At 41.1% G+C, this 16,418-nt stretch overlaps 1 protein-coding gene across 2 annotated transcripts in view; it reads right to left on the bottom strand.

Annotated features, from left to right (window-relative positions):
• Positions 1 to 16,418, bottom strand: part of RAI14 (retinoic acid induced 14) — a 115,114-nt gene that overhangs the window by 30,834 nt on the left and 67,862 nt on the right. For both annotated transcript variants that reach the window (XM_012807101.2, XM_023514993.1), the window contains exon 3: positions 3,370 to 3,458. In XM_012807101.2, the coding sequence (XP_012662555.1) occupies positions 3,370 to 3,458 (89 nt within the window). The remainder of the gene's footprint in view (positions 1 to 3,369; positions 3,459 to 16,418) is intronic.

Genomic DNA, 16,418 nt, shown 5'->3' with positions numbered 1-16,418 from the left:
AAAAAAAAAAAAAAAAAAAAAAGACAAGTTCACTGAAAAGACAACACCACTAAAAGTTACCAGAGTGGGGAACCTGAAGCCTTGGGGGCCACATGTGGCATTCTGAATCCATTAACTGCAGCCTTTTGACCAAATCTGAATGTTATACAATAAATCCTTTTAATAAAGGCTAGCTGCTAAGCCATTTAATCCATGGCCAAACCACGATGACTAAGGATTTGGACTAAGGATGAGTTTCTAATATCTTTGTCTCTCCCTTGTATCTAGATAGCCTTCCTGAATGGGAGAGTTAGTGGATGGGCATTCCAGTCACAGCTGAGACAGGCATGGGCAATAAAGGTCAATTTATTTCTTTTGTTCCTATGTTCTCTTTACATGCTTTCAAGAAATCACGGGAAGAAGTTAGAGCTTCATTCAGACTAAAGTAAAACAATAAAGGCTGAGGAACAACGTGTTGGACTCACTGCCACAAATGTTTGGTGAGAAGAGAACTTTTCAACCCATGGAAAGGTTTGGACAGTAACTTGGAAAGGTCTGGACAGTATCTTGCAACCACAAAGTGATCTGGACTCCACGAACTATATTCAGTTCCCCCTGAACAGTCCTGAGAGATAGCCAGGATATACCCCAAATGTTGCTTCTTATACGGCTGTGCCTTCCCAGTCCATAAAGAAGTGAGACTGGGTCAGGGTGTCCAGGTCTCCCTGCCCAGCAGTACACCAGGCTCTCAGAACCTGACTTGGGAATCTGCTGATAAATATGAGCCCTACTCACTTCGAGTTGGATGGCCATAAAAAACGAACCAAAAAAAAAAACAAAACAAAACAAAACCATACTTCTTAAGAGCTCTTAATAGATGTAGGCCAGGCACGATGGCTCATGCCTGTAATCCTAACACTCTGGGAGGCCAAGGTGGGTGGATTACTTGAGCTCACGAGCTTGAGCCCAAGACTTGGAGGCTGCTGTGAGCTATGACGCCACAATACTCTACCCAGGGCAACAGTTTTAGATTCTGTCTAAATAAATAAAAAGTAGGATGTAGAATTTATTATATAATGTAATTTCAGCCATATAAAAACTATGTTAGGAAAAACGTGGAAGGAAATAGAGCAAAAACAGGCACACATATTTTGGAGACAGAGCCTCACTTTCTTGCCCCTGGTAGAGTGCTGTGACATCATAGTTCATAGCAACCTCAGACTCTTGGGCTCAAGGAATCCTCTTGCTCGAGCCTCCCAAGCAGATGGGACCAGAGTTCCCCACGAGAACACTTGGCTACATTTTTTAGAGATAGGGTCTCACTCTTGTTGCTCAGGCTGGTCTCAAACTTGCAAACTCAGGCAATGCACCCAGCTTGGCCTTCCAGAGTGCTGGGATTACAAGTGTGAGCCACGGCGCCCAGCCACACACAGGTTTTCTTTCTGATAGTAGTAGGAATACTGCTATCTTCCTTTTTAGTTTTCTGTATTTCCCAAGTTTTCTGATAAGTATATATTAAAGTTATTTTGCCCTATAATAAAAAGAGGCGAAGGAGGATGTTTAGTTATGATAGAAATGACTACACTTCTGTCTAATCTACTTCTTACTATCAAGTACAATGAAACAAGACTGTATGACCGCACAGTCACTCTAAGCTAATTCTTCTAGATTATGATTTTCTCTCATAGAAAGCCCCTTCTACTTAAGAGACACACCTCTCATTGGAGGACTTGAGCCAAACATATTGCACTACGTTTGTATATGACATGACTTTAAAGGTCACATCAACAAATTTTAAAAACAAAATACCTAGGTCTTAAAATTTAAGATGATTAATGCAACATACATTAATGTTTCCCTCAAGGTAGTCACTTACGGAAATCATTCATTCTTCTAATGGGGTTGCCATTTCTCAAAATATTTTTAGAAGATACTTTGGAACTGCTGAGAAAATCATTCGGTTACTTCAATCACTATCTATTTTTAAGCAACAATGGTTTAACCAGTTTGACACGTCATTTACCTGACTTCAAGTGGTTCTTGGCTTGCCCTTAAAAAAACATATTATCAAAGAATAAAGATTCCTAACCACTGAGATTATTTTAAAAAGAAAAAAAAAAAGAGCCACAGGCTTTGAGAACAATCCTGAAACATCAATTTTCAACCATATTTTGAGTAATAACAGCATTCTTATAATACCTGACTGCTGATCCCCAAAGATGACTACTCTGACAAGGGCAATATTTTTTTTTGTTTTTGGTGACAGTGGTAGAGGGAGGGATCTGTTATAGATTAAAGAAAAGCCTAGATTAAAATAAAGGAGTTAGGCTGATTTTGTATTCTAATGAAAACTAACAAAAACCCATTAGAAGCCAAAGGATTTTGGTTGTGGGGTCCTGGAGCAGAATTCCAGGCTACAGACCCCAGAGGCTCCTTCACATAGGACAGTGTTTATAAAAGTAAGACCACAGAGGTGGTGCCTGTGGCACAGTGGGTAGGGCACCGGCCCCATATATGGAGGGTGGCAGGTTTGAACCCAGCCCCAGCAAAACTACAACAAAAAAATAGCTGGGCATTGTGGCAGGTGCCTGTATTCCCAGCTACTCAGGAGGCTGAGACAAGAAAACAGCATAAACCCAGGAGTTGGAGGTTGCTGTGAGCCGTGTGACGCCACGGCACTCCACCAAGGGCAATAAAGTGAGACTCTGTCTCTTAAAAAAAAAAAAAAACCCACCACCTTTTCTCTCCATTTGTCTAGTTCATCATTTTTCAACACTGGCTTCACGTTAGGATCACCTGGGGAGCTTTTAAAAAGTACCAGTTGACAGGCAACCTCCCGACAAAAGAAATCTGAATCTCAGCAGATAGAGCATGGGTGTATGGGTGTGGACTGTTTATTCTTCCATTTTCCCTTCTCTCCTTTCCACCCCCAGTTCCCAGATGATTCGGATGCGCTGCAGTGCAAGGGGAGAGAGAATCATGGGCACTGGTCCAGACGAAGATCATGGCTTTTTCCCACAAGACTCATCTCAGCTAATTGATGAAATCAGCTCCTCAATAACTCACCCCCTTCATCACCACAGAGTATGATTCATAAAAATAGGAAGCAGGGAATATGGCTTGGTCCATCCATAAAGCGTAGGGAAAAAAATACAAAAATGGGGGATCAGAAGCAGAGAGTCTCCACTGAGAAAGCACATACACGGGATAAGATGCAAACACAAAGGTGCAAATGATGAGGCCGTGGCAGAGCCCAGTCATTGGAGGTGACTGGTTTTTTTCCTTCTAGCTTATCTGTAGACTCTGCATTTTCCACAATGATTACACATCACCTTTGTGATATCTACTTGTCTGCTGGCCTGCTAACTTAAGAGATTAAAAACCACATACCTGTAGTATCCTGGGCTGTCACGTCCACACCATGTGTAACCATGACCCTGAGACATTCCACGTGTCCTTTTGCAGCAGCAAGATGAAAGCTGGAAAAAGAGAGGTGGACACAGTGTCCTTCAGATCTCCACTTCTTAGCATTCTTCTAGGCAACTTTTTTGGCTCTTTACGTATACACTCTCATTTGCGCTCTACAACCACCCAATGAGTAGATTTTATGAGGTCAGACAATCAACCATCCCAGAAAAATTACCATGCGCCTCATTGCTGAATATCATTACAGTCACCAGACGGCCAAGGAGAGTACTTGAAACCATAATGATATCCAGCCATGAAGTATGGAGCACCTTCTCTAGGATGAGGTGGTGAACTTGTCAGACCTTGTATTACAATGGCTCTGATGGCCATTCCAAAAAAATAGTTTCAAAACTGCTTTGAAAGGTGGCCTAGATGCTGGCATCAGAGCACAGCTTTCCAAGGTGAGTACTTCGAAGGTGACAATAGTGATATTCAGCAATAATGTATGCAGTTTTTCTAGAATGAGTTTGTGGACTTAATTGTCAGACCTCATATAATTGACCTCATTTTAACAGTCACATGCCAAGGGGGCGGGGTCAGGGTCAGTTTGTTCTCACAAGTCTCTGACCGCCCCACACCACTGCCTTGTGGAAGACGTGGAAACACAGGCTCAGTGTGATCCGACAGTTTGCTCAGTGACACCTTTGATGACGTGATGGAGTGGGAGTTTGATCTGACATCTTCCAACCCAGGCTTGAAAAAATTTCAGCTATAGAATGTCTCTTATAAACTAAGTCAGAGATGTAATTTCTAGGTAATAAGTCTTCAGCTTTTTTTCTATTGTCTAGGGCTTTCACCAAAGCCATCATTTTAAAACAATATACTTTTAAAGAGAAACCTGTCTAAGTCAAACAGTGAGTGGTCAAGGCTGCTGTATGACAGCAATGCCGAATCTGTTGTTGTGTTGTAGCCAAGTAACAATAGCTGCACGCAGCATCTGTAAAGTGCCTATAGTATGTCAGGCATCTTACTACATGCTTTTATACATTATTTCTTTTCATTCCCATAACAACCTTTAAGGTGAGTCCTCTTACTATTCCCATGAGATGGCAGATAGCCACAGTCTGGTGCAAATGGCATTAGAACCTAGCAATACCTGGGAGTACAACCCATGCTCAACATGTTTAGATTGGCTATTAAAAGAAAGGATAACATCCAAATGCCACACCAAACATCTCTGCAGGGCCCCATACTGAAAGAACTTTTGCAGACAGGAAAAACCAACGCATAATTCCCATGAGTAGTCAGGCCCACATGCTGAGATGGCTGCAAGCTTTGGGAAGGTCTCCCCTCCTCTCAATCTCCTTCATGCAGAGAAAGGTTAATGAGCCTTCCAGTTCTTCTCCTGTCTCAGTTTTAAGGAGCTGCCCTCAGGATTTTCTCTATGCAACACCTTGGCATATGTACCTCTGAATTAATGCCACACAATATTTTCTCACGGGGAAGGATCTGTCACCGGAACCCAGAACCACACCTACCAGGCACGTCCATGACCTAATACTCAACTGAAATTGGTCTGATTCCAGAACTCTGCTCTTAATAACAAGGTTAAGTGAAGAGAACAGATCATTATGAGGAATGCTTTATTTCTGGTTGCAAATCAGCCATAACATTACCTGTGTGTTTTTAAGATGTCAGTTTAACCTCTCTGTGCCTAAATTTCTACACTGTAAAGTGTGAGAATCAAATAATTTCTAATGTTTCTTCCGTTTCTAACATTCATTTTAGCATACCTGGCTCTGATCAACTATTTCTGTATTTGTGTGCAAATACTCTATACGGAGTATCTCTTTATAGTCAAAATAGGTGATTTCATATTATGTAACTATTATGTAACTATTTCTGTATTTGTGTGCAAATACTCTATATGGAGTATCTCTTTATAGTCAAAATACATATGTGATTTCATATTATGTAAAACTTTGATCACATGGAATGATTTGGGAACGTGGTAACCTTTTAATGGAATTCTTCACTCAGCACAACTTAACCAACTTTTATGGCAGTACAACAATGCCTGTTTTTCAACATTATTGGTGCAGCTTAAATTAACAGTAAGTTCACCTTTGAATGGTAAAACTTTTATTAATCTTGGTGGAAGATTTCTAAATGTTGCCATCTTTAGTAACAGTATTTGCAACATAATTCATTGCACTATGAGCCTCCATTATTGAACTCTACACTTTTAGGAATACTAATCCAAATGACTCAGAATTATAAGACCTGAAATTGATTAGTATGTATCTTCTTAATGTCTGTGTATTTATTTCTAAGCTGTTTACTTTGATATCACCCATGACAAATGGAGAACTCAATCAAAAGTATCTAAACAAGAAGGGAGTTAAATTCCCACTCTAAAGATAAATGTACGGTACTAGCAATAGTGATCATTGCACAGATGTGTGTGCATACATATACTCTATCAATTGATTAAATCTATAACTTTCAATTGAAGTATAATAATTTAAAATAAACCCTACACATACCATAATTATATAGCTTGCTAAATTTTTCACATTCACACTAATTACCCCAAAGCTTTCTACGTGTCCATTGTAGTTTACGAGCTCTTTCTCCATGGGATATTTCTGTTTTTTCTACTGTGAACCTTCTTGGATTTCCTCTGGATTGAATATTATATTTATGAATGGTTGAAACTGCAAACATATGACAGTGAAGCATTACTATAGGCCACTACTATACGTTGGTAACCATACGCTGATGAATGGAGTGTGACTGTCTATGAATGACTTGGGAATTGCAGGGTTTTGAGTTCATTAGTTGGAAGGTCAATAATCATTCTAAGTCAGGAGAAATGAAGTGTTAGGAAACTGGGCTCAATTTCCAATCTGATAACAGAAATTTTCTTAGATGTTTCTTTTTAAAAGGAAAGCCCTGATATTGACCGAAACTGCTATCTGTGAATGACTGTAACACATTTTATTGAGGGATCCTTATTACATATGCTTAAATAGCGTGTGTGTATAATTTTGCTTTTTCCTGTTTCTCCCATTAAGAGTTTAGATAAGAAAGTGACTTTTCCTCTATTCTGGGGACTTTCCAACTACCCTCTGACAGAAGTAAACAGAATAATGACAGTCTTTTCCCAATTTATGTAATTTTCTCCTCATCTGTCTTACCTAAGCTTTAGCACTTACAGCTCTTATGGATAAAATTAATGAAGTATGAACAAATATAAATAATTAGAAACAGCTTGTTTACACAAGGGCAGATATTAATGCTTGTGATTTACACTGCATGCTTCTGGCATCACCATACTTTTAGCTAATGAAACCAGTCTTGTTCATGTGATTCAATTAAGCACATCATTATTTTAAAGTGTTTCTCCAAGAAGACTCTCATTTCCAGATGTTTGTTGTGTTCTGATGTCACACAAAAGCTGCGGCTCTACTTCCTAAGACACAAAGTCACGGGAAAGGGAAAGGTTGATCGTTTTAGCTGTAAGTTTCTGATTCATTTCTCCAGATAGAGATGATTTTTACTAAGTATCATCATTCCTCTCACTGAGGATTCATTTCCAGAACGTGGGAGCACAACCCAGAAACAACAGTACCTGAGTCTGCCCTTGGGGTGACAGTCACTAATGTGGTATGTCCCCTTTGCCCCCCAGGTCTAGCCTTTGTTAGATTTGGCAGTTAGACATCAGGGAGGAGAGTGGCAGATACAGTTAGGCTATTTTGGCTGTTTGGGACTGGCATGAGTCAGGCTGGTCTGAGTTGCCATGGGAATGGGGCTAATTGAGACCCTGCAAGTGGGTTGCCTCGAAACAGTGGCTAATCGATGTCCCAGGGACTTTCTGACATAGACAGATGTAGTCATACATCAAACTGACTTGGGTTGTTTTGGGAACAGCCTAATTAGGACCTTGGGAAACTTCTAAGAAACAACTGATACTCCTCAAAAGTTGTGTACAGAATCCAAGCATTGAGATCTCTATGATGCCTGCAGTCACTACCATTAGCCCTGCTTTGCTATAGAAGTTAATAGTTTTTCTTTTTCTTTTCTTATTTATTTATTTATTCATTTATGGGGGGGGGGCAGAGTCTTACTCTGTCACTCTCTAAACGATTCTCTTGCCTCAGCCTCCCAAGTAGCTGGGACAATAGGCACCCGCCATAAGGCCTGGCTACTTTTTGTTGCAGTTGTCATCATTGTTTAGCTGGCCAGCATCAGTGTATGTGGCTGGCACCATAACCACTGTGCCATGGGCCCAAGCTTCTTTTTATTTTTTTGAAACAGAGTCTCACTGTGTTGTCCCAGGCTCAAGTGCTGTGCTGTCACAGCTCACAGCAACCTCGAACTCCTGGGCTCATGTGATCCTCTCACCTCAGCCTCCCAAGTAGTTGGGACTATAGGTGCCCGCCACCATACCTGGATAATTTTTCTACTTTTAGTAGAGACAATGTCTCATTCTTGCTCAGGCTGGTCTTGATCTCCTGAGCTCAAGCAATCCACCTGCCTCAGCCTCCTTCTAAAGTGTTCGGATTATAGGCATGAGGCACTGTGCCCAGTCAACAAACTATTATTAATAAAATCTTCGTCTTCTTACTAAAACTTTACTTGCTCTCTTTGATTATTTCAGCAACTACTTCAAGCCATTACCACACTGCCCGAACACCCTTACTGGGGTCTGTGACCTGGGAGGCAGTTCTGTAATGCACTACATCCAATGGGCTCTTTATCCTTTGGCTTCTGGTTGGTCTGACCAATGGAAGGTTCTTATAAGGGATAGGAGGGAATGAGGACAGAGTTCAGGGCATCACACCCTCCACCTCCCTGCCAGGCCATATGCAGGCAGTGGCTGCCGTCTTCCACAAAGGCCACCACTCTGCAGGCCTGTGCTGCGGAAGCTGCAGTGGCAGCCCCCTGAGTGTTAGTAACTTCTCCCTGCTTGCCCTTCATAGATCCCCCCTGCTGCCGGTCCAGGGCTGCGTTCCCCACCTCGCTGCTTTCCCTTAACCTGGCCACACGTTTATCAATGGTTCCATTCTCAGAGTCCCATCAACTATCCCGGTTGAGGGTGCACCCTCTTTCCTGCTGGGCCCTTGAATGACACCAAGGATGGGTATTTTGTGCATGATCATCCACAAGATGACCTGCTAGGTTCCAGTGGATATGATTTGATTAAATATTTGTAAAGGCAAATTCAGGCTTCAAAAAGATATTTCAATTATCACATGTAATTGGGTAACTTATTTAAGATATTTGGGCATTTTTATTAAAATGCATTAAAGTAGGAAGAATATGTCATGTCATATAACTTTAATCATATGGCGCATGACAAGCAACTTCAAAAAAGTTTCCTAATATGGTCATGGCCAATGTAGAGACCAGGGTAAAGGGGTCATAGCTTTCCAAGGACAAGAAAAACAGCAGACTCAAATGAGAGCCAGCACACTGTCTAGAATGCCCCACTGTGCAAGAGGATGATAAAGTACAAATTTTATACTGTGAATTTGGCTGTAAGAGAACAGCCAACACCCCATCCACAATACACATATGCCCTCACCCATGGACACATAAACCACAACAAAAACAAAATTAAAAAATGAACAAGCAAACCTCACAAACATCTTACCAACACAACGGTCCCTGTAATCTATAAAGCACAATCAAGCCTCTCAGAAAATATAAAACTGTATCGGCTCTTGGATCCTGCCATCCTGCTGAGGTCTGATTCATTCCACTTACTGCAAACTGAAATGGAGGTACTTAATTTTATCAGAATCGCTGATGTTACTCTTCATTAAAGTACATGCTAGAACTATGGGCTACAATTGGGAAATTCTCTGTAATTTCTATGGGCATATCCTGGGGAATAACGATAGTTCTTTAGTAATGAATTAGAAGTTAAAAAAAAAAAGATTTACTGAAGTCTTCTATGCCATATGTCATATATACTATATATGTTACATATGCACTACTCTATATTCTACTATTTTAAAGTCTTCAGGATATATTTAGAAAAAGAAAATTAAAAAGAAAGAATAGTTATTGGGATATAATTATTTTGATACCTATCGATCGCTCTGATCAACTCCTTAAAGTATTCCACTTTTGATCTAATACCATAGCATATCATGGCCATAGAATTTTAGTTAGAAAATCATTTTACTACTAAGTGTAGAACTTAGTATTTACAACCTGAAAGAGTTTGCTATATCAGTTACCATATAAAAGAAACCAAAATGTTCAGAGACCTGGTTAAGCTTTGTCTTTTTTTTTTTTTAATTAAATGATAGCTGTGTACATTAATGCAATCATGGGGTACAGTGTGGTGTTTTCATATATAATTTAAAATATTTTCATCAAACTGGTTAACATAGCCTTTATGTCATTTTCTTAGTTACTGTGTTAAGACGTTTATATTCTACTTTTAGAAAGATTCACTTGTACCCTTGTAAGATAAACCATAGAGGTGATCCCTCCAATCACCTTGTTCCAATGAAGAAGGGCCACAAATTATACATTGAGATAACTTTGGTAGCAACCCCCTAACCACCCATCTCCTTTATATTCGGGGAGTGCTGATATGTTCCGTGGAGATATCTTACACTTGAACCACCAATTACTAATAAAAAGAGCTGAGTCGTTTTGTTCATTCCCCTCAGAGAAAAAACTGCTCCAAGTGGGAGCCCTTCTTCCTTTCTCTCCCATTCCCCTGCTCTATGCCTAGAAGCTTCTACTAATCAAGAATGGAGAAAACAGCATTGAGAAAAAGGACAGGGTGGGGAAATCGCACTGTTGAGATTTGTTTATTTAATGTGGGTATCCAGTCATCTTAAGATTTTAATCTCAGAAATCTGATACTTATTCCTAATGTCCATGATTTTGAAAAATTAAAGCTTCCAACACAATAGCTTTATTAGAGCTTGGAGGAGGGACAGAAACATGTAAGCAGCATGATATTAAAGAGATGACACAAATAACCAGTAAGGGCTCAGACTATCTGGGTAGAGCCTGCACTTTACCACTTCTTAGTCTCCACATCTCTGTTTCCGCATCAGTAAAATGGGCTCTGGAGGAATAAATTATGTATAAAAGCATTTAGCAAAACGTGAAACATGATGTAAACACTCAAAAAATGCTATCAGGCTAGGCATGATGGGTCACACCTATAATCCTAGCACTCTGGGAGGCCGAGGAAGGAGGACTGCTTAAGGCCAGGAGTTCAAAACCAGCCGGAGCAGGAGCAAGAGCAAAACCCCCATTACTACAGAAAATAGAAAAATTTGCTGGGTGTGGGGTTATGTGCTTATGGTTCCCAGCTACTCAAAAAGCTGAGGCAAGAGCATTGCTTGACCCTGGGAGTCTGAGGTTGCTGTGAGCTATGATGACATCACTGCACTCTAGCCCCAGCAACAGAGCTAGACTCTGTCTCAAAATAACAAAAAAATTACTATCAATTATTGTAGCTTCACCAATACAGGGCAAGGCACAGGATCTGTGACACGTTGCTTAACAAAAGGAAGTATCTCACAGTGCTCACAAAGGACTGGGTAGCAGAAGTTAAATCAGAACCACCACTGCTGAGGAAATGCCCAGGGGGAGGAAGGGGTAAAAGCTACGTGCATTTCCACTGAATGGAAACTTGGGAACCAAGTTGTAGACAAGTCACAGAATCCATCCAAGACCAGCCTTGTCTAAAGCTTGAACTCCAGCAGCTAACATTCTGGCACCTTTCATGGAAGTGATAATCCCCAAAGCAGCATTTTGGCAGCAGCAAGCCATTAACATTTAGCCTCTGAATGTGAACCAGAAACGCAGCCAACTTTTAATAAGATACTCAAGTGGAAAGTTAGGTTTCATTGGGTAGAAAAACATGACCAGTCAGTAACAGGACCTGGATTTGTGGATGACGGGGAGTAGACTTCCTTTCTCACACAGTGACTAATGAACGTAGGCACCCTCAGTGAGGCAGTGCAGGCTGGGGCCACCCTGGCCGGATTGCAGGCAGCATCTGTGGGTCACCTCAGGCTTAGGAAGCACATGGTGCCCCAGGCCAGCACATGACTAATTAAGAGCAGGGTTGGAGCCCTCTAATGGCCTATGTCCTGGGTAGCTGGCAACTCTCTTTAAAGACAGAGATTGCAGATTAGGGTAGGGGGGCAAGAGGTTGATTAAAACTTACCTCCCTCACACACATCTTTAAACATAATATTCTTGACAAGGTTAATTCTGAGGCACTGGAACTAATTCAAGCTCAGCTTTTAGTAGGAAGACTAAAGGTAACCAGTGGTTTCAACTGGACAATTTCGTTCCCCCTTCCCACCTGGTAATGTCTGGGTATGTTTTTTTATTACTGACTGTGGGGTGGGCAGGAGGAGGATTCTACTGGAATCTAATGTTTGGAGGTCAGAGATGCTACTATTAAATTAATTTTAGCCTAAAGCTGCTCTTTATATTTTAAATTTGGCCTAAAGGCTGCTCCATATATCATGAACTGTAACCTAACTGGATATATAAACAGTTTATAACCTACCTTTGCACCAATCACAGAGTTTCAGCCAGTCACAGGCAGCCAACTGTCCAAACTGTTCAAATAAGGCAACTGCCGAGCTGTAACCAATCCATCTGTTCCTGTACCTGACTTGTGTCTGCCCTACACCACTCTCCTTTTTCTGTCTATAAATCCTTCAGACCACGCAGAATTGCTCTGAACCTACTCCCGTGAGGGAACTTCCCAATCCAAGAATTGTTCTTGGCTCAATTAAATTTTGCTAAATTTGTTGTAAGTTTTAGAAACTGGTAACCAACCTACAAGTCACAAGACAGCACCCCACAACAAAGAATTACCTTTCCAGCCCCAAATACCAGTAGTGCCCAGTCTGAGAAACCCTCTGGTAAACCATCAAAATCAATGTAAAATGCTAAATTATAATTCTAGAAAAACAAATTAAAGATTTTTTTTAAAAAAACCCAAACAGAACAGAATCTGTTTATTGAGTCATAATCCATACACCATAAAAAATCACCATTTTAAAACGCACAATTTTGATTTTAGTATATTCATAAAGCTGGTGACCAACCTCATTATCTAATTCCAAAAGATTTTCATCATCCATCACTAAAAAGTCTCTGTATCCACTAGCAGTTGATCTCCAAGTCCCTGGCAATCACTAATCTACTTCCTGTCTCTATTGATGAGACTATTCTGAACAATTCCTAAAGATGGGATCATACAATATATATTCCTTCATGCCTGGCTTCTTCCATTTAGCAGGTTTTCCAGGCTCATCCACGTGGTAGCAGGCGTCAGCACTTTCTACCTTCCTTTATACTAGAACACAGTATGGATATATCACATTTTGTTTATTGACTAATCAATATTTGCCTTGTTTCTACTTTTGGTTATTATTTTAGCTAAAACTTTTGTGTATAAGTGGTTGTGTAAACACACATTTTCAATTCTAGTGGGCTTATACCTAAGACTGGAATTGTTAAGAGTTATTAACTTTTTTTTAAATCCCGTGCCACAAATGGTATCATTTTATAATCCAGCAACACCCCATGAGGGTTCTAGTTTCTCTAGCCGTAGCCAAGACTTATTATTGTCTGGTGTATTTTAATTTGAGAGATGAGAATTTTAATTACAACCGAAAATGTCCAGAGGCAAAAAATTTAAATCTGTCTTAATGAGCCCTCTGTGGTGGTTATTTCGAGTAATAATCACCCAGAATCTTCCCTTAAGGAAATATTAAAAAGTTGATGCAGAACAAATGAGGAACATCCTTCAGCTTTGTCTCTACTGTAATCCTTCACTTCTAATTAAAAAGGGGTGTTCTTTCCTTTTAGGGACAAGAGAATGTCATTCAGAAGTCTAGACAGCAATATATTTCACCAGAGTTTGTTTAATTGCTTATCTCTCCACTTAGGTAGGTCAAGAATTCAGAGGAAGTGGAGGGCGTATAAAAACCTTTGTATCCACTCATTAAGCCCCAGCCCAGGGACAGGGGCAGCAGGGTGGCTGTCCAGACTCTGATATAGCACAAAGGACAGCACTTCAATAACCTAAGGCTTGGCTGCTCCAAGAGTGGCCTGTGGACCAGGAGCCTGGTAGAAATACAGGCTGTCCGCCCCTACCCAGATCTACTGAATCAAAACCTGCCTTTTGCAGAACTCCAGGTCACTGGAGTCTGAGAAGGCCTGCTCTAAATGAAAGGCAATTTAAAAACCTCACGCCACTATTTTTGCCAAAGCATTCATTGTTTCAAGGTTCTTTTGAAAACTTAATCCCCTGAGCCACAGAAACAATTTTGTGGCTATGTTTCACAAAGTAGGAATCTATGCTCTTTTACATATCATTATAATGGGGAATGTTAGCTTTGCTTATAAAACTCAGCTAGGGAGCTCTGAGAGCCATGTAACTAAAAAGTACAAATTCACAGCCTGAATGTTTACAGAAAATGGCTTTGATCTACTTGCTGCTTATTGATATTTGGAATGTCCCTGTTTCAGTCACCTGGAAAGATCCCAAGGTTTCAGCATTTAGGAGTTTTGTAGTGCTCTCGCTCTCATTTTCTGTCCCCTAAAGAGAATGCCAACTCCCTGATGTCCCTCCTATCTTCCAACAGCAGCTGGTGGAAGGAAGTAACAGGGCAACAGAGGTGTAGTCGGTGTCCCACCAAGAAGCAACAGGAGGGCAGCTCAGGAGGCCCAGGGTGCAGGGCTGGTTGGCTGCCTTGTTGTTGCATGGTCATGCTACCCTAAGTAACTCCTGGTTCCCTCACCTCTATGCCATATTTAAGGCAACTAAATAACAACAACATCATAATGACAGCAGCTTACCTACTGAAATACTGTACTAGGAGTGTCTTAAATTTTAACTCATTACATCCTCACAGTAAGCTGGGGGTGGGGTGGGTAGGGGAAGCTGGGATACACTATTATCACCTCCATTTTACATAGGAAGAAACAGAGGCACCAGAGTTTATTAACTTACCCTAAGTCCCAGAACTAAGAAATAGCAGACCCTGGCTGAACTCTAACCTCCAGAGTGGATGCTTCACCATTATGTTCAGAAATGGCACCGTTTGTTATGTCCCTCTGCAAACTGTGACAAACTATATAATGTAACTTACTGGTTGTGCTGCTCCTTAAAAAACAAAGTTTAAAGTAAAAACTGGAAATATTTGGCAAAAAGCAAACATCGGCTTCTCAGTGGGGCAGATCAGGGTTGCCATGCTCTCAAATAGACGGGAATATAATCCAAGTGCTGAAGCAAACAGATTTCCTACCAAACCACTTGGCAAGTCGTACAAACCTCCCCAACATAAATATCTTGCAACGAGGCTGGGATATTTCTCAAGGCTCTTAACCCAAAGAGGACTTGAACTGTTGCTATTAAAAAGCCCATGAGTTATGGCCTGGCAAGTTCTTTCTATCTAACAAACACAATTCTGGTTTCTGATTACCAGCTCAAATCTACTGGGAGGAAATACAAACTCCTAAGCAACTTTTAGAAGACCTCAATTTTTCAGGCATGTTCATTCACAGATAATTTCTTTCAAATCCAACTCTTTCTTCCCTCCTTCACCAGCTGGGCTCCCGATAGCGAAAGAGCTATCACCATCTGCACTTCCCCAAATCAAACAAGCCCCCAGCACTCACAGAAAGAAATGGCCATAAATCTAACCCTAGGAGCATCAGCTACACCTCAGAATTCCAGAGTGTAAAAAGGTTCCAGAAGGGTACTTTGTCCAGTATCTTCACTTGATGGACACCAACACTCAGAGAAGTTAGGAAATGTGTCAAAGACCAGCACTTGGACTCAGAGCCCTGCCTCTAACTTGTAAAATCCCTCTTTTCCAAGAAAGGAATGACTACTACTGTGAACATCAGAAACTCAGAAATACTCTGGGGTACCAAATAGCTTTCCCATAATCTTATGGGAGCCTCCTATCCTGACCACCTAAAGCAGGTGTCCTCAAACTGTGGCCCATGGGCCACATGCAGCCCGCCTAGGACATTTATCTGGCTCGTTGGGTGTTTTTGCCGATGTCAAAACAGCTGACTCGTCCTGGGGTCAGCAGTTCAGTCCTCCAACGGTCTGAGGTAACAGTGAGCTGGCCCCCTGTTTAAAAAGTTTGAGGACTCCTGACCTAAAGTCACTTACATTTTTATTGTACTCTTTTTATAAGAACATCTTTCTGAAGAGAAGAAATAATACATTTCTAAAAATCAGGAGCTTTAAGCATCTAGAATTAGGATTTAATACAAAATTCTTCCTGTAGCCTACAAGGCTCTCTCCATGAGGCGTCCAGGCTCCCCCACTGGCCTACCTTCCAGCGCTCTCCCTGTTCACTGGGCCCTTGCTGTTCCTTCACATCAAGCACGACCTCCGGGCCCCTGCCTTGCTGTTCCCTCCAACATGAGAGCTATTGCTCCAGAAAAGCACCCAGCTCTGCCCCTTACTCCCTCAGGAATCTTCTCAGAGTGGCTTTCCTTCCCCAGGCTGACTCCACGTGGCCACTTCCTTCTTTATTTTCTTGGATGTACTTGACCTTACATTAAAGACATATTTATTTTCTGTCTGCCTACTACACTGTGCATTCATTGAGGGCAGAGACTTTGTCTTGTTTATTGCGATTTTCCTAGCACATGAAAGTGATTGGTTTAAAGTAATGTAAATCTTTAGCTTTGAATTTAATTTTTTGAGTTTCATCGAGTCAAGGCACACCTATAAACTAGCATAACCATACCTTCTTCTCGAATAATAATGTACATTCTTAGGAAAGAAGCTGTGTCCTTTACCTTATGTTATGATAAGCACGATTTTGCATGCTAATAGTATCCTACAGTGGTTCTCAAAGCATGGTCCCGGGCTAGCAGTCCCAGCATCCCTTCAGAAGGTGTCAGAAATGCAAAACTTGGCTTGGCGCCTATAGCTCAACCCGCTAAGGCGCCAGCCACGTACACCTAAGGTGGCGGGTTCGAATCCCCAGCCCGGA

Source organism: Otolemur garnettii, unplaced genomic scaffold (assembly GCF_000181295.1).
Source record: "Otolemur garnettii isolate 467f Iridium unplaced genomic scaffold, OtoGar3 scaffold00063, whole genome shotgun sequence".
NCBI lineage: Eukaryota > Metazoa > Chordata > Mammalia > Primates > Galagidae > Otolemur > Otolemur garnettii.
The sequence above is the reverse complement of the archived record's forward strand: the minus strand, read 5'-3'. Positions and strand labels throughout refer to the sequence as shown.